Raw genomic sequence first — 22,893 nt, forward strand, 5'->3', positions numbered from 1 at the left:
TTCAAAATTGAAAGGTTATTAAGGGAAAAAAGGGTTATGCAAAACTTGATTCTCACACACATACACTTCGAAGAGATACAAAGACAATGCAACGATATTTAAGTTTCCAGGTAAACAAAGGGCTTAAAAAATGAAATTAACTAAATGAAAGCGAATAAACAATATCACATGTTTTCTTGTTGGGAATTATTATATATAACAAGGGGCTATTTGGCAAACTATAAAAATGCTTTTAAAAAGCATTTTTTTGCAAATTGCGATAAACTCCTCGATATATATACCGCTTCGTATACCATAAAATCACTTTTAAAATCATAATTTGGTTTCCACACAAACATCTCCTAAGCTGAGATCACATGAAAGGGAAAATCAGGGAATAACTTTAAATCCTCTCAAATGCTTAAGTGGAGGGATAGAGAAGAATCGAACCCATGTGGGATAGGTTGCACCAACTTCAACTTTTCTCCTTGCTTACCTGAACTACTAATGAGTAATTGAAAGGAAATCAATTCTGACTTGAACTAGCATTAGTCCAAGTCTGAAATTGAAACTTGGAAAATCCAATTCATTCAGAATTGTCCCTTTGTAGACGAGTGCCCTGAATTGGATGAATATTGTGAGGACTTGGTATATGACCTACTATTGGTTGAAGGCCTTGGGTCATTGGTTGCAGAAGAACTAGCATATGCAGATGAATAAATTGAAGAACCAATATCAGAAAAACATGGAGCAACATATGTTGGTTTAGGCATTGTTGGTGGGAGAGTAGGCAGTGAAGCTTCAAAGTTAAGTACCTGAAGTGCTTGTCTAATTGTAGGCCTCATAGTATAATCTGGGTGAGCACACGATAGCCCAAGAATCATTAACCTTTCAAGTTCTTGCTCATCAAAATCTCCATCAAACCTCTTATCGGCTGCTTCAAGAAGCTCACCTTTGCCATAGAGTTCCCATACCCATTCCACCATCATGACTTGGTCATTAGGAGCATAGTGGTCAATTGGCTTTCTCCCACAAGCTATTTCTAGAGCAACAATTCCAAAACTGTATATATCAGACTTCCTTATTGCCTTGCTTATGGTTGCACATTCAGGAGCCATGTACCCTTTTGTTCCTGCAACAATTGTTGTTTCTGACCCCTTTTCATGTTCTACAAGCCTCGCTAACTCAAAATCTCCAAGCTTTGTATCAAAATTCGAATCTAACATAATGTTGCTTGATTTTATGTCCCTGTGAACCACACATCGCTCCCACTCTTCATGAAGGTATAGTACTGCTGAGGCTAAGCCTTTAGCAATATTGTATCTGGCTGGCCATGTCAAAAGGTTTCTGCTTCGATATAGATGATACTCTAAGCTTCCATTTGGCATGAACTCATAGATAAGTAGAAAATCATTCTTCTCGTGGCACCACCCTATGAGTTGCACCAAATTCTTGTGTCTCAGTTGACTGATGATCTTTACTTCAGAGGCATACTCCTTAACTCCTTGTCTAGATTCATGGGAAACCTTCTTTACTGCAACATAAGAATTCAAGTCTCCGATAAATCCTTTGTAGACCCCACCAAAACCTCCTTCTCCGAGTTTATGTTCCTCTGCGAAGTTATTTGTGGCTCTGACAAGTTCATTATAGGAAAACTTCTTTGGTCCAACACATTCAAAATCTTTGGCCAAGGAAAGATCCAAGCGATCACGTCTTTTCACCCTACAATTTGACCTCCATACCAGAAACAAAGCTATGCACAACCCAACAATAACTACAACTGTTCCGATGCTCACTCCAATGACCAAACGCTTATTATTGCTTTTACTCCTTTGCACCACTCCCGGCATTTCAAGACTTGAATTAAAGGACCAGGAGCACAGTGTATGTAACTCAAACAGTAATCCTGTGGCTGAAGAGATTCCAAATTGAACTTCTTCTGGTAGGTAGTCTCTCAAATCGATCTGATGGGAATAATTTTGTCTGATTTTGACATTATCCTTGTATCCTGTGAACATGACGCTTAACTGGAATTAATGAGCTAGAGTCGTAGGTAATCTCGGCATCATACTTTCTACCATCATTCATAGTGTACCCTTGTGTTCTATAATTAGTCTGCATTGTTTTTACAAGGATTCCCACATGATCATAGGGTGGATCACCCACATCCGTATTGGAAAAGGTGTCAAATTCTACTGCTACGAATGGATGCTCGTCGAGATAATTTTGATCCTGCATCTGTGCGCGACTTACAAGACCAATACCTGTGCCATCCGGGGGAGATGGAAACGGAAATCCAGGCTCTGCCGAGAAGAATGTGATGCCATCTCCTTTTCCATCACGAGTTTCATGTAGTACATTGATGATGAAGGAGAAACGAGTAGTGAAGTTTGCAAGTGTTCTTGTCTCTGTTCCAAAGTTGCAATGAGCTGTTGTATGTTACTCTCCCGGCACTGTCTTTCTTGTACCTGAGTCAGGAATCAGATTGTTAGATTCATAACAAATTTATACATAGGCATTTTTATTTATTATATATGTCTTGCACCTTAGTTGAACTGTAGAGATCGAGATAACATTAAGTTATATGACTACGAAGAGTGTGCCAGGGAAATGACACCAAAATCCATCATTCGAGTAAACTGAGCTTATACGTACGTTTTGACCTTGTGTTGCTGGTCATTAGCTAGTCTTTGCATGCATCATCTTTTGATGAAGTTGTGTGGCTTAGATGGCTAGATAATTAATATGTAGAGATCTAAAAAAATAGTTAAATTATTTGTTAAGAGTATGTGTTGGTTTTTATAATATATCCTCGTTAATTATCTATACTGGAACCGTTAACGTGTACAATCAATGTAAATAATTTGGAAAATAAAATGGACTAAGTTCTTATATTTAGCACTAAAATATGACCCATAACTAACTTTTATATGTAGGACTGAAGGAACTTTGACTACCTATTTTTTTAAGGATAAATATGCATATGGTATCGTGATCTTATTTCTCATATGAATCTAGCACCATAATTTTATTTTTCTGGTGTATCTAGCATCTTGATTTTATTTTTTTATGCACTTAAAAAATAAGATTAGAGTATTCGATGGAATTTTGCCCTTTTAACTCTCTGTTCTCCATAATTAACCATCTACTATTTAATACCATCAACTAATCAAAATTTAAGTTTTTAGATCGCCACATATGGTTTGTTTTCTTTAAGTAATTTATTTCACTCCCAAGGCTTGAACTTGAAAATTATCTGAAAAAAAATCAAGTATGATTGGTTTATCTTTTTATTTCATGACAATTACAAATAAATAATGCATAATTAATATATAAGATTCACTTTAATAGTGGATTCCATCTAAATACTAATTCCAATTCTAAATATAAGATTTCAATTCATTTTGTTTTTCAAATTTACAATGCTTTTTTTTAAAAATATTTCTGTCGATTTTAAGTGGTTTTCACTAACGAGTAGTTCTAATGTACACAATTAAATATGATACTTTAAAAAAAGTCAACATACATTTGTTATAAATAACTAATGTAACTAATTTCTTTAATTTTTTTAAATTAGTTAGGACCAAATGTCATATATGAAGAGATATTTCTCATTACGGAACTTGTAAGCCAATAATTACATTTGAATACCTCAAAGTAGTGAAATCCAATGCAATCACCAAGATCCTTGGCTTAAGTTCTTACCCAAGAAAATATATCACATGCATTTCGCCTGCCTACCGACCTGCGGCCGCCTGCTGGCCACTAAAAAGGTCAAGAACCTGAATGCAATAACCATTTGGTCATCGTCGGAGACCTGCTAGCAGTGGGGTCACTTTTGGTTTTCCCCTTTTTTTTCGTGTTTTTAAAAGTCATTAACCTATTTTAAAATAATTTAGTTCAAGTAAAATAGTTGAATTCTCAAGCCAAGTTGGTGTTTTTTAACAAAGAGGATTTATTAATTCGAACTACTCCTCCCGTTCTATTTCCCCAACCAAAACACGGTGACTTCTTCCCTCCCTTCCCTTTCCCCCCAAAAACCCTGAACCAAACAAACAGTAAAGGAAGGCTAGGAAATGAGAGAATTGCGAGATTGATGTAAATTTTAATTGTAGACTTGACTTGAAAATAATCATGTAAATTTCGCAGTTAGGTATTGGTTAAAATGACTTTTCTTGGTCAGCATGATTGATTCTTTTTTCTATCATTTCCTCCAGCATAGATCAAGTCTGATCTTGTAAAAATTTTTTTGACAACCAATTCTTCTAGGATATGTTAATGAAGCCTGTAGAATCATTTGTATTTTAAATGCTATTTGGCAAAAGCGAAATGTAATCCTACATGAGGGGAAGAAAATATCTTTGATAGCTACTATCAAGAGAAATAGGGCACACACTCTCTAAGTTGGTTTTTTCTCCTCATACTGATGTTAATAGTTGCCAATCCCCTGTGCAATCTTTCTTGGGTTACAACTTCCCCAGCAATGAAGGTTGGGATATCATTCTCTATGTCAAGACACAGAGGATCACTCATTGTCATGGAATTATCTTCTTCAATGGATTATCTTTACAAGAATTTTTATGGAGAAGCAGAAATTACAAGAGTCAGATCTTTCTTGAACTATACCTACTCAAAATTCTGGATCGTTTGTGCATCAGAAACTACAATCATTAACTGTGAGCTGTGTACAAAAATGCTTCATCAGGATTCCACCCAAACCTCCTTCCTCTACTAATCCAGTTTGGAAAGATATCTTTTTCTTTTTATCTTGTGTTAAGAGTGATAAATCTAAAGTAGCTTCTCTTCCTTTATTTTTAAAATTTTCTTATGAAACTTGTAGGTTGTTATCATTTAGTACTTTGTAATCGTTTTAATTTTAATGCCATTTTGTCCTTTTACCCCAAAAAAAAAAAAGAACAAGTCTTTTATGATACTCCATACTTTTTATAAGATCTCAAAATCTGAATTAATTTTGTCCTTTTTATAAAATCCTATTTAGGGATGCGTGAACATTAAATATGTTTTTACCAGTTTTGCCTCTAATGATTTTTTTTTATTCTCTTTCCTCATCTTTTTCTCATACTATATTCTTTTTCATCATTTATCTTATAATTAGTATTTCTCTCTTTTATTTACCATCTTATTAAATAAGGGCACATCATTGAAAAGAGATTGCTTTTAATTAATTTTAACTGTTTTTTTAAACTGTATAATTTGATTAAAAAGATCTTATAAAAAGAATTAAAAAGAGAGTACAGTTAAGTGTTTGAGGAAGGGCTTCATATTGCAAGGCCATTGACATGATTTTTGAATAAATTTTGTAACTTTGAACCTCTTAAACTTCATTTTCCTAAGTGGAATCAGCATAAATGAAGGTAAAAATCCAACAAGATCAATAGATCATATAAGTTCTGGATAAAGAAATGAGAAGAAAAAAATTAGGAATATTATGCAGGAAGCACAAACATACAATGATCATAATTAATTTTTGAGCGCGTACAAAAGTGATACACTTGATGAAACATTGTTATCATCAGAAGTTGTAGTGAAACCAGAAGAGTTTGTGTTGGCACTAGGGCTTATATTCTGGTTTTGACTCACATTTAAGCTTGATAGAATTGAAAATGGTGCTGGAAATTCGTTGTACGATAGTATGGGATAACTTGAAGGAAGATTGGGAAATGGAGTTTCAAAGTTAAGCACATGAATTGCTTGCCTTATTGATGGCCTACGGTTATGATCAGGATGAGCACACCACAGCCCAACGATCATAGGGCATTCGACTTGATCATGCTCATAATCTCCTCGTGGCCTTGGATCTGCTGCTTCTAGAATTCTCCCGAGATAAAATTGTAATAGGGAAGTATTTGTATAATAATGGCGCACAGTCCAATGGAGTTTTTCTATTCACTTTATAGGTAGGGTAAGAAACCCTAGAATACAGGAGATGTATACACGTGCCACTGTACAAAGAATATACTAGAACATTGACAGCTGTAAGAATAAAACAGACACTGGACTTTTAGCTATTGGGCTTGAGTTGCTTATTGGGCTTCATATTTATACATTGTTGGGCTTCAGACTGAACTGATCTTGTAGTACTCTTAACATTCCCCGTCAAACTGGACCTTGGTGATCTAACTAGGCCCAGTTTGTCTCTGAAGCTCCAGAACTTCGAATGTGACAGGGCCTTAGTGAATAGATCAGCGACTTGTTCAGAGGAAGGGATATATCGGACCGTAAGTTTCCGATCTAGAACTCTGTCTCTGATGTAATGAATATCAAGCTCTATATGTTTCGATCTAGCATGAAAGACAGGGTTTGATGCGAGGGCAGCTGCGCTTAAATTATCACACCAGGCAATCGGAGGTTGTTTGAGATGAACCCCGAGCTCACCAATTAGAGATTGGAGCCAAGCAAGTTTAGCTGACAGATTAGCAAGGGCCCTGTATTCAGACTCAGCTGATGATCTCGCCACCACGGGCTGCTTCTTTGCAGACCAAGAAATCAAGGAGTCACCGAGAAAGACACAATACCCTCCGATTGATCGTCGATCATCTGGACAAACCGCCCAATCTGCATCGGAGAAGCCTTGTAAATTCAGGTAAGTGCTCGGTCTGATCAGTAAGGCAAGATCAGTCGTACCCTTTAAGTAGCGAAGAATTCGCTTGAGTGCTTGCCAATGTACATTGGTTGGTGAAGATAGGAACTGACTCAATTTATTTACTGCAAAGGTTATATCTGGTCTGGTGTTGATTAAGTATTGCAACGCCCCAATTGCTTGTCTGTACAGAGTAGGATTTTTAAGTGGTGACCCCTCAAGCTTCGAGTAGTGCCGATTAACAACCATAGGAGTAGGAACAGCTGAGCAATTTGTCATGCCAAACTTGTCGAGAATAGATAAAATATATTTCCTCTGTTTTAAATATAGCCCTGTGTTATCTCTGTATGCTTCAATTCCGAGGAAGGAATGGAGTAAACCCAAGTCCTTAAGAGCAAAAAGAGAGTTCAAATTCTTAATGAACATTTCCATAGTTCTTGATGAGTTACCTGTTATCACTATGTCATCAACATAGACAAGAACAAACAAAATAAAATCCTTCTGTTTCATGAAGAACAAGGATGTGTCACATTTTGAATGAGTGAAACCCCAGTTGAGTAATGTAGACCTCAGTTTATCAAACCAAGCTCTGGGAGCTTGTTTTAGTCCATAGAGAGCTTTCTTCAACAAGCAAACGTGATGAGGAAATTTATGAGAAATAAACCCTTCAGGTTGTTTCATCAAAACAAGTTCATGTAAGTCTCCATTTAGAAAAGCATTATTAATATCTAGCTGTCTAATTTTCCAGCCAAATGTTACAGCAAGAGACAGTACAAACCTTAGTGTAGATGGTTTTAACACAGGGCTGAAAGTTTCATCGAAATCCTCTCCTGGTCTTCATTGAAATCCTTTGGCAACTAATCGAGCTTTAGGCTTATAACCAGACCCATCAGCTAGAGATTTAGCTTTAAAGACCCATTTGCAGTCAATAAGTTGTTTCTGGCCATTATAGGGAACTAATTCCCAAGTGTGATTCATCATAAGAGCTTTATATTCATTCATCATTGCTTGTTTCCATTCGGTTGATTTTAAGGCGTCATAAACACTTGATGGTTCTCTGAGAGTAACTTCCTCTGTTGTCACAGCTCCTATATATGGTAATTTAGGCTTATGCACTCCTGCTTTACTTCGAGTGATCATTTGGTGTCTGGCTTGAGATTCATTTTCAGATTGCATTGTCAAAGTAGGTTGTAAATTCCCACTTCCTGAATCTAAGGACAGATCAGTATTATCCAGTTCAATCAGTTCATTCTGTGTTTCTATAGGAGTCTGTACAAGAGGTGATTGAGATGGTTCTTCTGGCTCTTCTGCAGGAGGACAAGAATCATTCTGTTGATTATCTTGATCAATGGGAACGGCTGGACAGACACTAGGCAGAGAAGAAAGAGCAGACTGGAAAAATGCCTTTGGATGCACCTCTTCATCAGGTAACTTGCTTCTGTTCAAGAACCCTGTTGAGAAAGGGAAATCATATTCATTAAACACTACATGCCGAGAGACATAAACTTTACCTGTGGAACTAAGACACTTGTACCCTTTATGATTGTTGCTGTACCCAATAAAAACACACTTAGTGGTCCTGAATTGCATCTTGTGTTGGTTATAGGGTCTAAGACAGGGATAACAAGCAGTGCCAAAAATTTTTAGGTTCTCATAGTCAGGTAGTTTCCCTGTAAGCCTAAAGAAAGGAGAAATTCCACCCAGAACCACTGAGGGCAATCTATTAATCAACTCTGTAGCAGTGTGAAAAGCTTCCCACCAGTAAAACAGAGGCATTTTAGCCTGAGCCAAAAGTGTCAAACCAGTTTCCACTATGTGTCTATGTTTCCTTTCAGCCCTTCCATTTTGTGGAGATGTGTGAGGACATGAATGTCTAAAATGAATGCCAAAATCTTGTAGAACTTTAGCAAACTTTCGGTATTCACCTCCCCAATCACTTTGAACAATTTTAATTTGGCTTTCAAACTGTTTTTCAGCAAATGTTTTAAACTGAATGAACATACTTAATGCCTCATCTTTCGTTTTCAAAGGAAAAATCCAAGAATGTCTGCTATAGTCATCAACAAACAGTATATAGTACCTGAACCCATTCATAGACACTAGTGGTGAGGGACCCCAAAGATCAGTATGTATCAATTCAAGTGGTTTGGAGGCATGTGAAGTAGAAACTTTAAATGGCAAGGAATGCATTTTACCGAATTTGCACGATTCACAAAAACTTGGTTCATTTTCATTACTAGAGGAGATTTTCAAATTACATTCGGTGATAATTCTATTCAGAACTTTGTCACTAGGATGACCAAGCCTACAATGCCAAAAAGTTCTATTGAAAACTTTAGATTCAGATGCTGAATTAACAGCTTCTTGTGCAACTAAAACTAAGTCTTCTCCACTGCCACTGGTTTCATACTTTCTCTTATCCAGAATCTGAAACATGCCTCCACTACTTGGTTTTCCCTGCAACATAGTCTAACCTGTTCCCTGAGCCTTCACAGAAACACCACTAGTGTTAAAGATAACATCAGCTTGATTATCATGAGCCATTTGATACACACTAAGCAAGTTCTTTTTAATAGCAGGAGTATATAAGACTCTATTCAACTTAACTTTCTGATTAGTAACATTTTGAATAGTTGAAGAACCAATTTTTTCGACTCTTAACTTAAAACCATCTCCAACAGCTATGTTCATCTTACCACTAGGCTCTGAAGGATTCTCAATCTTACTGATATCATTGGTGACATGGCTAGTTGCTCCACTGTCTAGGTACCAAGCATCATCATTAACCACTTCTGGAGTAGCCCAATAAGCACTGTCCAAGTCAGTGTAGGAGTTTCTGTTTGTCTTCCTGCTACCAGATGGAACAAAGGATCTATCATACCGATAGAAACAATTTTCAGCCATATGACCAGTTCTTTGACACAGCTGACACTTAGGAGAACCATCACTGTTTGAGTTACTGAATCTGCCATAGCCACGACCATTCCTGCCACGTCCTCTTCTTCCTTTGTTACCTCGGCCACCACGCCAATTATTTCTTGAAAATGTACCTTCAGATCTAGGTGGAAAACTCTCATTCAGTCTGACATAGTTAGCAAACTGAGAAGGAATTTCAGAAAGTTGCATGAGTTGTTCAAGACGGCTCTCATAAGTAAAAAGCTGGGTCTGTACTTCTATCCAACTTAATTCATCAGCTCGATTTGAGAGTTGCACAACAATAGGGTTGTAGTCTCCATCCAATCCGGCCAAGGCTTGAACAATTAAATCTGGCAAAGGCATAGGGCTCCCAGCTAGAGATAGTTGTTCAGCTAGATTTTTCATTTTAGACAGATATTCATGCATCTTCATGGAGCCTTTACGAGTTCTCTGAAGTTCAGACCGAAGAAGAAGTCTGGACTTAGTTTGAGCGCCTGCAATCTGTTTTGCTGCAAGCCATAAACCAGCTGAAGTAGAAACAAAGTCATTTCTGCAGAAACCTCCAATGTCATTGTATTGAGGAGCCATCCAAACAGTAGTTGATCCGCAGCAACCCAATCCTCAAATGCCGGATTCACTTTTGTCGTTGTTCCTTCTGTAATAAACTGAGGAGGGCAGCACCTGGTTCCATTAATAAAGCCTTCCAGCTTATGACCCTTGATGATGGGTAGCACATGGATAAGCCAAAGGGAGTAGTTGAGCCTGTCCAGCTTGACAGACACAGATTGGGACAGAGGACTGTTTTTTTCAGTCAACTTAGCCAGCAAGGAAGCAGTGACCACAGAGCTCTCATCAGCTCGGCTGGACTCATTCACAGGTGACTCACTGGAGGTATTGGGATTCGTCATTGGTAGCTAACCTAATGGCTCTGATGCCAAGATAAAATTGTAATAGGGAAGTATCTGTATAATAATGGCGCACAGTCCAATGGAGTTTTTCTATTCACTTTATAGGTAGGGTAAGAAACCCTAGAATACAGGAGATGTATACACGTGCCACTGTACAAAGAATATACAAGAACATTGACAGCTGTAAGAATAAAACAAACACTGGACTTTTAGCTATTGGGCTTGAGTTGCTTATTGGGCTTCATATTTATACATTGTTGGGCTTCAGACTGAACTGATCTTGTAGTACTCTTAACATCCCGCTTCCAAAGAGGTTCCATACCCAATTCACAATGTTTATTTCATCTTCTGGAGCCGTATGGCTGATGGGTTTTCCTACACAAACTAACTCCAGAGCAACAACTCCAAAACTGTATACATCAGATTCTTTGCTGGCCTTTCCAGTAGTGACACATTCAGGAGGCATATAGCCCATAGTTCCTGCTAAAGCTGTAGTTTGTGCTCCTTTTGCATGGTCTACAAGCCGTGCTAATCCAAAATCTCCAAGCTTTGCATTAAAGTTGGAATCTAGCATGATGTTACTTGATTTTATGTCTCTGCGGACAACACATTGTTCCCATTCTTCATGTAGGTACAGTAATGCCGAGGCCAAACCTTGAGCTATTTTAAATCTAGTTGACCATGTCAACAAGCTTTGGTCCTTGAAGAGATGAGAATCTAAACTTCCATGGCGCATATACTCATAAACTTACAATAATTCTTTCCTTTCATGACACCAAACAATTAGTTGCACCAACTTTCAGTGCCTTAGTTGACTAATAATTCTTACTTCTGAGGCAAACTCTTTCTTCCCTTGTTTAGAATCCTTCGATATTCTCTTTATGGCAACGTAGGAGTTTGAATGTTTCAAAAAACCTCTTTAGACTCCACCAAATCCTCCCTGTCCCAACTTCTGCCCATCTTCAAAATAATTTGAAGCACTTGCTAGTTCAGCATATGAGTACTTTTTGGGCCCCTGTTCCTCTTTCAAACTCATCATCACTCATGTTGTCCGGCGACTCATCATCTTCCTTTTTCTTTTTGTTCTTCCACAAGACGAACAATACAACCCCACAAACTAAAACAAACCCTCCAATCCCTAATCCAATGGCTAGTGCTGTGGTATTTCTACTTGTTCTAGGAGCCGTATTTGGGAAGTCCTCTGAGTAGAAACTCCATGTATTTATCATATGTGTTTGCAAATAATTGTCCTGTGGAAGCTGAGAAACCAAAAGTAACCCATTCTGGCAAGTACTTTGTTAGGTCAACTATATAATGAAGATGTTGCCACACAATATTGTTAGAAGTATCAAAACCAGTGAAAGAGATGCTTAAATTATGTGTACTTGCATTGTAGCTGATGAAAGCATCATTTCTTCTGCCTCCTGTGATATTAGCAGACCATGTCACATGAGTAACAGATTTAATAGAGTTAATGTCGACACCCACATGTACGCCGGAGGATCCCAGCCAGGATTTGAATTTGAAAAGATATCAAACTCCACAGCAACAAATGGATGATCTGTTGAATTAAGTATCGTTTCTTCACCTCCAACAATCAGACCCAAAGCACCTCCTCCAACTTTTGGGGGATTAGGAAGCTTTGAACCTATGGCCAGCCCATCTGCATAAACAGTTTTGCCCAGTGAATCAATCACGAAGGTGAAATTGGTGTTGAAATTTGCGAGTTTCCCACTGGCTTTGTCCCACAAGTGCATCGCCTGGTTATATGTGGCTCGACCTTGACTATCCTGCGAGGATTGTCCCTTTTGGTTTCTTACTAAGTAGATGGATGGTTCTGCAATGTAAGCTGATAATTCGCACGTTATCTTGTTATGATCATTGGGCTGGAAACTGGTGAAGGTGAAGTTTAAGGAAAAGGCATGGGGTATGAAGAGGAAGAAAACTGATGATACTAGCCACATCTGATCTGATTTGGCTAAGAAATTTGTTTTGTTTGAGGTTTCATGGAGAGGCGTACCGTTTATATATTGAGTCGACGAAGTCAAGAAACTTGTGTGTTGTTGTTCTTTCACCCCCGCGGTTCGTCAATTTTCATGTTTTTGAAACTAACAAATGTCTTATATTTCTGCATCTTCGCTTTGCATGGTCCAATAGGTGAAGTCATCAATTTTTTAAGACCAAAACCGAGTCCACAAGCCAATGCTGTGAATCTTTCAGGGTGATTAAATAAAAACAATGACCCTGTCTATAGCGACTTGTTCATCTGATGATGTTTTTGATTATTTCAGTGCTCTTTAATTAGCCAGGAAAAATCAACTACGGAAAATCATATTTAGGCAGGCAAATTCGGTGAAGTTATATTTAAGATTTTTTTGAAATATTAATTCATTTTCAATGATGAACAATTAACTTCTCTCAAGCAGTCATCTAAGAGACTTATAAAATTATTAATATCAAGCTTAATTTTCTTATTATTTATTTTTCAACCTTAGCGATAAAAGTCACATTTGAATCTTCTCATGGTTAGAAGAATTAGTTTTTTTAAAAAAAAAAATCAAACATTCGGTTTCGTCATTTAATTCCAAGACTTTCACGTTTCTCAAGTAATTTCCCCCCTCTACTTTTACCGGGTCTGCGAGTCAAGGCTAAGAACCTGCCTCATTATATGTTATACTATTATCGTTACCCTTATAAATTATAATACAGTAAGGAGTAATACATTATCTTATCCTTATAATATACTTAAACTTATTATATCGTTATTAAGAATAATATTAATGGGAAAATTTCTTGTCCTTTGTTTGAATTTTTATAGGGTTGTGTAGGAAATTTCTTGTCTCTATTCGTGATCAAGAACTGAGTATATACATTCGATCCTACACTAATGATACGGATAACAGTATTTACGCTGATGAGAAAATATTCTAATATTATCTTTTCAATTTTTTTTGGCCCATTAGGAAAGTCATATTTAAGATCAACGAGTGTACAAGTAAAGGTGGAAATAGGCCAAATTAGACCAAACTTTATCCTTAACAATTAGGCCTGTCTTGTAATAAATTGGCCTAAGCCTAGATTGAAGTTGGCTTGTACAAAAGACTATCCTGGCCTTAAGCATATTAAAAAAGCGTGTAATTTTACAAAATTTTAGATTGCATAATAAAAAAGATACAGATAAAATATCCCTACTGCATAATAATTATTTTTTAGTCTTGTCTTTTATTTAAACTTTACTGTCATAAGTACCATTTTAAGAATATTATTAAAAAAATTATAATTATATGTTAAAATTTGAAATAAAACTAGATATAAGTATAAAATTAAAATTAAATTTAAGACAAATATATAGAGAGAAAAATTAACTTTACATGAACAAAGGGGTATCATAATTTGATTAGCATATTAATTAATTTATCAATTCTTTTCCTTTTTTAGTGAGAAGTGCATTTTATTCCGCAATATGTATAGCAGTTCTCAGGAAAATGCAAAGAAGATCACTGAGGAAAGAAAATAGCCACTAACTATCTAATGTTCGTGCAACGTAGAGATTCCGTGGCACTAGCAGTAGGATGAGCAAGTGAGATTGCTTCGACTCATGTCTTCCAAGTATCTAGATGCAGACTGCGGTTTTCATTTCCATGTTAAATACAACAGTTCTGCTTTACGGAAACAAATTGTCAGAGCAAGTGATATTATTTTGGAGCACCTATCCTGACAAGTTGGTGATAGTACTTCTATTTCCCCTAGTAACAGGTTCTTGTGGCTTTTGAAGCAGCAGTCAGCTCTTTCATATTCTTCTTTAAAGGCTTCTAACCTTATACTGCGCCCCCTATGTCGATGGAATTTGCCTCTTCTGAGAAATTTATACCCTCCAAATATCGTCTATGAATTTACTCAGTATCCAGTCACTTCACAACCTATGGATTGTTTGAGATGGGTTGGAAATACTTCAAGCACTTATACTGTTCAATATGGTTACCGTATGCTTCTGGCAAATCCATCTATTGTTAACTCCATTCGCCAATTTTCTTTATGCCCTTAAATTTAGAAATTGCCTATTCTGCCCAGGATCAAACTTTTGCTCTGGAAGATTGTCACAAATTCTACCAAACACTGCGTTCCTCAAGAATCGCCATCTCACCAATGTGGAGGTTTGTTATTTCTACTCTGATGCAAATGAATCTCTTGAACACCTTTTTCTTCACTGCCTCTTTTCCAGAGCTTGTTAGTTTGGTAGTGCTTTAGGTTTTCAAATTGTTTCCCTAGTTCACTCTGATTTACCTCAATAATTGTGGTTTTGGATGACTTAGAACATGGAGGTAGCTTCTCCCCCCTTTAGATTGCCCTTTCATATTTTGGATATATTATGGTTTATATGCAGGGAAAAGATATTCTCCTGAACATGTAATTTCTACGGCACTATCTAAAGCACAAGCTTCTGTTCTCTATCCTCAACATTCTTGCCCTACAATATGTGCCAACAAACAAGAAATGTTCAACCCCTTCAGTGGTCTGATCTCCGTTGTCTATCTTACAGTTTTTGGCTTCTTAATTTACATATTACCAAACCCACTCGAGGTCGTCGTCAGATTCTTGTGTAAGCTTGTCTCATTGTTGACATTCTGCATGATTGGTGGATTTCTCCTCCAATGAGGCTTCGACCTTTGCAACTTCAACTGTTGGCTTTACGATCTGCACTTACTTTCTTATTCAATCAGAACGTTGTCCCACACCTTACGCCATTTCCTTTGATTTGTAACTTAACTAAATCTTCGCATATTTGAATTTTGCTAAGCTAGAGCGTCATCCCCTGTACTCTTTTACGCCTCTTACTTGATGTAAGGGACATGCTCTCTAAGTTTTTGTCCTTCACTTTTGTCCGTCAATGCGTAGTTTGATTTTATCAAAAGAGGGGGGGGGGGGAACTGTGCAACGCATGCTGATTGTTCCTTTCGTTCCAAATTTCTATCAAAGAATTCCAAACAAAATTCTTCCCTTTGTTTTTAACTATCCTTGCAGAATAAATTTTTCGTTGATCTATGTTTTTACGATTTAAAGATCATATTATTTATTGATATTACTGTTTTAAATTATATCGTTAAACTAAATTTCAAAATCCAATAAAACATTAATTATGTATAAAAAATAAATTAAAAGAGAATATTAAAGATAATAGTATCAACTAATTTTCTCATATTATTATAATTATAAATTTATAACAGGCCTATCCTAGCCTCATAGGCTTAATTGGCTTTTCAAAGAGCTTACGCCTAACATGTTAAGCTAAACAGACTTGAGCTTGCTTTTAATTTTAAGCAGATTAGACTAGGTCAAGCCAAATACAGGTTGGGTCCTAGATTCTGAACCCCCAATCTATAAGGGGAAGCTAAGAAACTTGCGCACGTGCAATTAGCTATTTTGCCCCCTCAATTATCCTATTTGACTCTGTGAAGTCAAGGACAGAGAAGTCAACTCGGTTCTTCCAATAAGTGGAAACCGACTATTGAAGTGCGCTCATAGCAGATAACACCAAATAACTTGTTGCTATTCATCTAAAGCTATCGAAACGATTCCATAAATGCAGAGTGTCGTCAGACTCGGTTGGTTTTGCAGGAGGGTTGCTATGCAAGTAGGAATTTATTGGCTGGTGAAATCCAGTGGTCGTGATTTAGATGTGACTTGAAAATAATATTGCAAATTAAATTTCGTAATTAATTGATTACATTGACTTAGCTTTTCTTGGTCAGCATAATTTATTTATTTCTTTTTTTCCCCCCCTTGATTTCCTGCAATAGTGATCAAGTCTCATCCGATTAGGACAACCGAGTCTTCTATGATAATGTCTAGTAAAGTCAGAACGTGTTTGAGGAAGGGCTTCGTAGTGGAAGGGAATTGACTTGACTTTGATTAAATTTTGTAACTATGAACCTAATCAATGACGTTTTTAATGATCCATATGCGTTATGCAACTCCGTGCCGCCTCACCTGTCCTCTTCTTCTATTATTCCACAGTTCGTCATCATAAAATCCACCAGAGTATAATGTTTTAGAATATACCTTTTTTTGTTTAAAGCATTAATATTTGACACCCACTATTCCTAACTAATTATAAAACTTTCTAACTAATTAACTATGCTTTAACTAATGACTTCTACTGAGAGTAATTTTAATATTTTACAAGAAATAACTAACTTGAACTAATTTTATTAATTTATGTAAAGTTTTTATTAGATGTTTGTAGTAAAGATCAGTGGAAGTGTTTATTTTCTTTAACTTATTAAAAATACTACCACATCATATACCATTTGCAATGACTTCGGTTAAGCAGCTTCAAACTGGGATGAGCAGAAATGAGCAATAACATAATTTTGGTTTCTTGCAAAGTGAGAAAAGGAAACATCATTACACAAAAAGCAACAGTATATATATAATCTCAAGGTGAAAATCCAACAACATGTAAGTTTTCAATACCTGTTTTATTTTTTTCAGATTACACAAACTTAAATGTTACGAGAACATGCAATAACCGTAATTAACTTTTGCGAGAGTAAAAAAGTGATACACTTGGTGAAACATTATCATCAGAAAGTTGTAGCGTAACCAGAAGAGTTTGTGTTGGAACTAAAGCTAATGTTCTTGTTTGGACTTACCTCTGAAGCATTGGCATTGGATAGAATTGAAAATGATAAGGGCACCGGAAATTCATCATACGTTGGTATAGGATAACTTGAAGGAAGACTAGGAATTGTAGCTTCAAAGTTTAACACATGAATTGCTTGCCTTATTGAAGGCCTGCGATTTTGATCAGGATGAGCGCACCATAACCCAACAAGCATGAGGCATTCGACTTGATCATGGTTAAAATCTCCTTGCAGCCTTGGATCAACTGCTTCCAGGATTCTACCACTTCCATAGAGATCCCATACCGATTGCACTATGTTTATTTCATCTTCTGGAGCCTTGGGGTTGATGGGTTTTCTTCCCGAAAGTATCTCTAGAACAACAACTCCAAAACTAAAGACATCAGATTCTTTGCTAGCCCTTCCAGTGGTGACACATTCAGGTGCCATATAGCCCATAGTTCCTGCCAAAGCTGTTGTTTGTGCTCCTTTTGTGTGGTCTACAAGCCGAGCTAATCCAAAATCTCCAAGTTTTGCATTGAAGTTGGAATCTAGCATGATGTTGCTTGATTTTATGTCTCTATGAACAACACATTGTTCCCATTCTTCATGCAGGTACAATAATGCAGAGGCCAAGCCTTGAGCTATTTTAAATCTAATTGACCATGGCAACAAGCTTTGGTCCTTGAAGAGATGATAATCTAAACTTCCATGTGTCATGTACTCATAAACTAGCAATAATTCTTTTCTTTCATGACACCAACCGCTTAGTTGAACCAAGTTTCGATGTCTTAGTTGGCTGATAATTCTTACTTCTGAAGCAAACTCCTTCTTCCCTTGTTTAGAATCCCTTGATATTCTCTTTATGGCCACATAGGAGTTTGAATCTTTGAGAAAACCTCTATAAACACCCCCAAATCCTCCCTGTCCAAGCTTTTGCTCATCTTTGAAATAACTTGTAGCACTCGCTAGTTCAGCATATGAGTACTTTTTAGGCCCAGTTCCTCTTTCAAAATCATCACTCATTTTCTCACTAGACTCATCATCTTCCATATTCTTTTTATTCTTCCACAGTGCAAACAACAGCACCCCACAAACTAAAACCAACGTCCCTCCAACCCCTAATCCTATTGCAAGTGCTATGGCATTTCTTTTTGGGTTGGGACCTGGTCTTGGGCTTGGGTTGGGACCTGGTCTTGGGCTTGGGTTCGGACTTGGTCTTGGGCTTGGGCTTGGGTTTGGACTGGGAGCATCTTTCGGGAACTCATCTGAGTAGAAACTCCATTTGTCGATCCTGTGTGTTGCAAAATTATATCCCGTGGCAGCTGAGAAACCAAACGTAACCCGTTCAGGCAGGTACCTTGTTAGGTCAACTATTTGATGAAGATGCTGCCACACAGTGTTGGCAGAAGGACCAGAAGTATTTGTGAAGGAGATACTTAAATTATGTTTACTTGCATCGTAGCTGATGAAAGCCTCATTTTGTCCGCCTCCTGTGACATCGGGATACCATGGAACAGTACGAGTAGATTTCACAGAATTGATATCCACACCCACATGTACATACGGAGGATCCCACCCATCGTAATATTCGACATTGGGATAGATATCAAACTCCACAGCAACAAAAGGATGATCTGTTGAATTAAGTATCGTTTCGTTGCCTCCAATAATTAGACCCATAGAACCTCCTCCAACGTCGTTACGATCAGGAAGCTTTGAACCAGTAGGGCTTAAGAAGAAGGTCAGCCCATCTCCATACCGACTACTTCCCCGTGAATCAATCACAAAGGTGAAACTGGTGTTGAAATTTGCGAGTTTCCCAGTGTCTTTGTCCCACAGGCGCATCTCCTGCTTATATGTGGCTCGACCTTGACTATTTTGCGAGGATTGACCCCCCTGGTTTGCTGTTAAGTAGAGGTGTGGTTCTGAAATGTCAGCTGCTAATTCAAACGATATATTGTTATAATGATCGCGATTGAAACTGGGGAAGATGAAGTTTAAGGAAAACGCATGGGCCATCAAGAGGAAGAGGAAGAAAGTGTATAGTAGCAACATCTGATATTCACCAGAATTCAAAACTTACAATTGTATTTTGCTAGGGAATACGTTGTGTTTGAACTTAATGGAGAGAAGTTTATAGATAGAGTCGAAGAAGTGAAGAAAATTGATATTCGCAACATCTGATCTGATTTGGCAAGGAAGAATGCTGGTCTGAGCTTTCAAGGAGAGGCGTTTATATATACAGTCGAAGAATGCTGTGTCTAAGCTTTCTGGGAAAAAAAAAAATCGGCTAGTGGTAATAATTTTAATTATCTTATTTTTAGTAAAGTCTCTATAATTTTTTTCTTTATTACTGGGTCATTATATCCCTGATTTACAGTGAGGTTTCTAGCTTCTAGTTGCTGATAAGCACAAAAATTTGATCCAAAGTTAGATGATGAAACTACAAGAATTTGATAAAGAAAACTATGAAGACCTGATTAAAATCAAGTAAAATTATAAGGACATAATTAAAAAAACCCTACAAAAATCTGATTAAAAATAATTAAAACTACGAAGATTTACAAATAAATTTTTCCTTTTTCTTTAATATGCACCACGGTTCATCATTTTCTCATGCTTTAAAACTATAAACGTCTTAAATTTCTCCTTAAGTCAATATTTAAGCAACCGAGTCTTTGTACCCCCCCCCAAAAAAAAGACAAATGAAATAAAAAACAAAAAGAAGCAACGGAGTCCACAAGCTAATGCTATGAATCTGTCTGGGTAATTGGCCCCCCTTGGACAAATTTCCTTCCATTTGCATTTGGATAAGAGAATAATTAGGGTCTTTGCCTAATTAAATGAAAATAAGGATTGTAATGAAATAGGTTAATGACCCAATTAATCTATGGAGATCTGACCATGTTTTTGACTACTTCAATGCTGAGTAGTTGGGAAAATCAACGTTGGAAAATTATATTTAGGAAGGAAATGGGATAAAAAAATTATAATCAAACCGTCATCTAAGTTTAATTTCCTGACATCACGCGAGATCTATAAATTATTAATATCAAGTTTTAATTTTCTTGTTATTTGTTTTTCAACTCTGATCTCAGCAGAAGTCACATTCCAAGCTTTTTCCAGTTAGAAGAATTAGTTTGTTTTCCAATATTCTTTTCAATCAAGCAGTTGCTTTCCTCATTTAATTCGAAGACTTCCATGTTTCTCAAGCAATTTTCTTTTCACATTAGGTATTTTACATGAAAAAATTCTAATTAAATCTGTTTAAAATATTAAAATTTAAATTCAACTCTACACTTTTAAGTCTCATTAAAAATTTCCAAGTGTTGTTAAAAAGTCTGAAGGCCCATTTATAGTTAAAATGGAAATTTACATTTAAATTAAATAATAAATAGAAGGACTATTTGTACGTCCCTCTGTAATTTATTTGCAGGTTCTGAGTGGAATATGTTTTTTAAAAAAATTAGGACAATTACAGATTGAAAATGAAAATATCAACAATTGGGTTCTTTTGCCAGTGTTCGTTGTTCCAGTTAATAGATGCTGTCATTAGCAAGAGATCATCGAGCACCGATTTAGTTACATAGACGAAAAACAAAACGTTCTCATGTATAAGCTTCTTTTGGGGTTTATTTAAGGGTCAGATACTTGTGGGTTTTGGTTTTTTTTTTTTTTGAATAAATAGCAATAATAGTAAAAAGATACAACATAATAAACCCCTATTTTTAAAGAACAAAAATTATTAATGTTATCTGAAGTATATAGCTTAAAACCAGAAAAAACTTGTTGATTTTGGTTATGTTGGTCCTGAAATAAATGCCGTTACTTTTTTTTTTTTTTAATTTTAGAATATGGATTTGACAACCCATGAAAGCTTAAAATAGTGCTTCTATTTGTTATTTGTTGTTCATTTTAAATTTTAATGTCATTTTTAACTATATAGAGAAACATTTTAGTTCTTTTTTTTTTTAACAACATTGAAAAATTTCCAATTAAACCTCTTGACTTGATTATTAGGAATTTGTGATGAATTTTGATTTCGGTAGTTCAACAGAATTCAATTATGATTTCCCCTTTTATATGGCAATTCAATAAGAGAATATGACATGGATTCCCTTCTAAATTAAAAGTAAAATAATAAGTGTAGATTCAAAATAAGGCAAAATAAGAGGAAAAGTCAAAGATAGTTGGACCAAAAATGGAAAATATGAGAAGTTGGCAGAAAATCATAAATACAAGTAATTATCAAATAAAACTACAATTATGGACAAATGACCGAAAATTTGAGAAAACTGAAGAAAATAGGAAGGAAGTTTCTAACGTATTTTTGGGGCAACCAAGTCTCCTATGATAATGATTAAGTTTTTGAGGAAGGACTTCATATTGCAAGGCCATTGACAATTGACATGATTTTTAAATATATTTATAACTTTGAACCATGTTTTCAGAGATCCATGTGCATTTGTCTTCTTCGTTTATTATTAATTTCCTTTAACTTATTAGAAAAATATACTACGGCATCATATCCCATTTGCAATTACTTCACTTAAGCAGCTCCCACGTTGAATGAGCATAAATGAACAATAATATAGCATAATTTCGGTTTCTTAAAACATGAGAAAAGGAATATAGAATCCGAACGTAACTGTCCCACATGATTCTGCACTATATATAAGCTCAAAATTCACACGATATCTTGTTATAATCATTGGGCTGGAAACTGGTAAGGCTGCAGCTTAAGGAAAAGGCATGGGGTATGAGGAGGAAAAAAATTGATATTAGCGACATTTGATCTGATTTGGCTAGGAAATATGCTGGTGTCCGAGCTTTCAAGGAGAGACGTTTATATGTATAGTCGAAGAAGTCAAGAAACTTGCGAGTCCTTTTTTGGGAAAAATTAATCAATTAGTCGTTATAATTTTAATGACCTTATTTTTAATAAATTCTCTACAATTTTTTCTTTATTATCAGGTCATTATATCGCCGATTTACAGTGAGATTTCTAGCTTCTGGTGGCTGATAAAAAGGGAAAAGCATGTAATAAGAAAAAACAAAAATTTGATTAAAAGTTAGATGAAATTATAAGAATTTGATAAACAAAAGAGGAAATTATGTTTTAGGTCCTTACAGCTTCAATCAAACTGGTCAAGGTCCCTAGAGTTTATTTTTTCAAGCATGGGTCCCTGTAGCTTAAGGCCATTAAGCTCTAACTCCTTATGTTAATTAACTGTATGTGCTGACACGGCTTAACAATACGAGTTGCCATTTTTATTCTGGTGACCAAGCCTTTTTTTTTTAAAAAAAATAAAGTGGTGCCTCTTCGACTCTTCGCGATTTGGGAATGCGAGAAGGCGGTGCAGCGACGGGAAGCTAGAAGTCACCTAACGTCCAGATTGTCTTCTTCTCACATTCGTGCCGGATCTGAGTTTTGGACGGATCTTACTCTAGCTTTTCACTATATGCCGAAGTTCGGAGACGAAGAAGTCGATGGACTCCTTGTCAAGCACCTTGAAAGCGGTGCAAAGTGGCCGATCAAAGAGCTCAGACTTTATGTGCTTGGCCATGACCTATGAGATTGAGAAAGCGAGAAGTCGAGGGATTTTGAGTTGTTGGTGTCGAATAGAGTAAAAACTTCCTCCATGGAAGAAAATTAGGAATCGTTTAGTTTTTGTTTTGAAAACAATTTTTTATTTTTAAAAATATAAGAATAAAAGAATTTGTTTCATCATGTAATTTTTAGTTGACTGTTTTAACAATTAAAATAATTTTTGCACTTTTTTTATTTTTGCTTTTGTTGTTTTTATTTTTTATTTTGAAAAATTGAGAATTTTTTTCTTCTCACCTATTACCCTGTTACATA

General features: G+C 36.2%; 1 protein-coding gene and 2 pseudogenes across 1 annotated transcript; all 3 read right to left on the minus strand.

The window, feature by feature from the left end:
- Window positions 1-476: 476 nt before the first annotated feature.
- On the minus strand, window positions 477-4,512 carry LOC114756658 (L-type lectin-domain containing receptor kinase IX.1-like; annotated as a pseudogene).
- A 948-nt stretch (window positions 4,513-5,460) lies between these two features.
- Window positions 5,461-12,368, minus strand: LOC114756659 (L-type lectin-domain containing receptor kinase IX.1-like; annotated as a pseudogene).
- A 4,620-nt stretch (window positions 12,369-16,988) lies between these two features.
- On the minus strand, window positions 16,989-19,089 carry LOC114756660 (L-type lectin-domain containing receptor kinase IX.1-like). Its single transcript, XM_028945613.1, has one exon. The coding sequence runs from the start codon at window positions 19,083-19,085 to the stop codon at window positions 16,989-16,991; it is 2,097 nt and encodes a 698-aa protein (XP_028801446.1). The 5' UTR covers window positions 19,086-19,089.
- Between the last annotated feature and the right edge of the window lie 3,804 nt (window positions 19,090-22,893).

Source organism: Neltuma alba, unplaced genomic scaffold (assembly GCF_004799145.2).
Source record: "Neltuma alba isolate B1F8T4 unplaced genomic scaffold, ASM479914v2 tig00010452_pilon, whole genome shotgun sequence".
NCBI classification, from domain to species: domain Eukaryota; kingdom Viridiplantae; phylum Streptophyta; class Magnoliopsida; order Fabales; family Fabaceae; genus Neltuma; species Neltuma alba.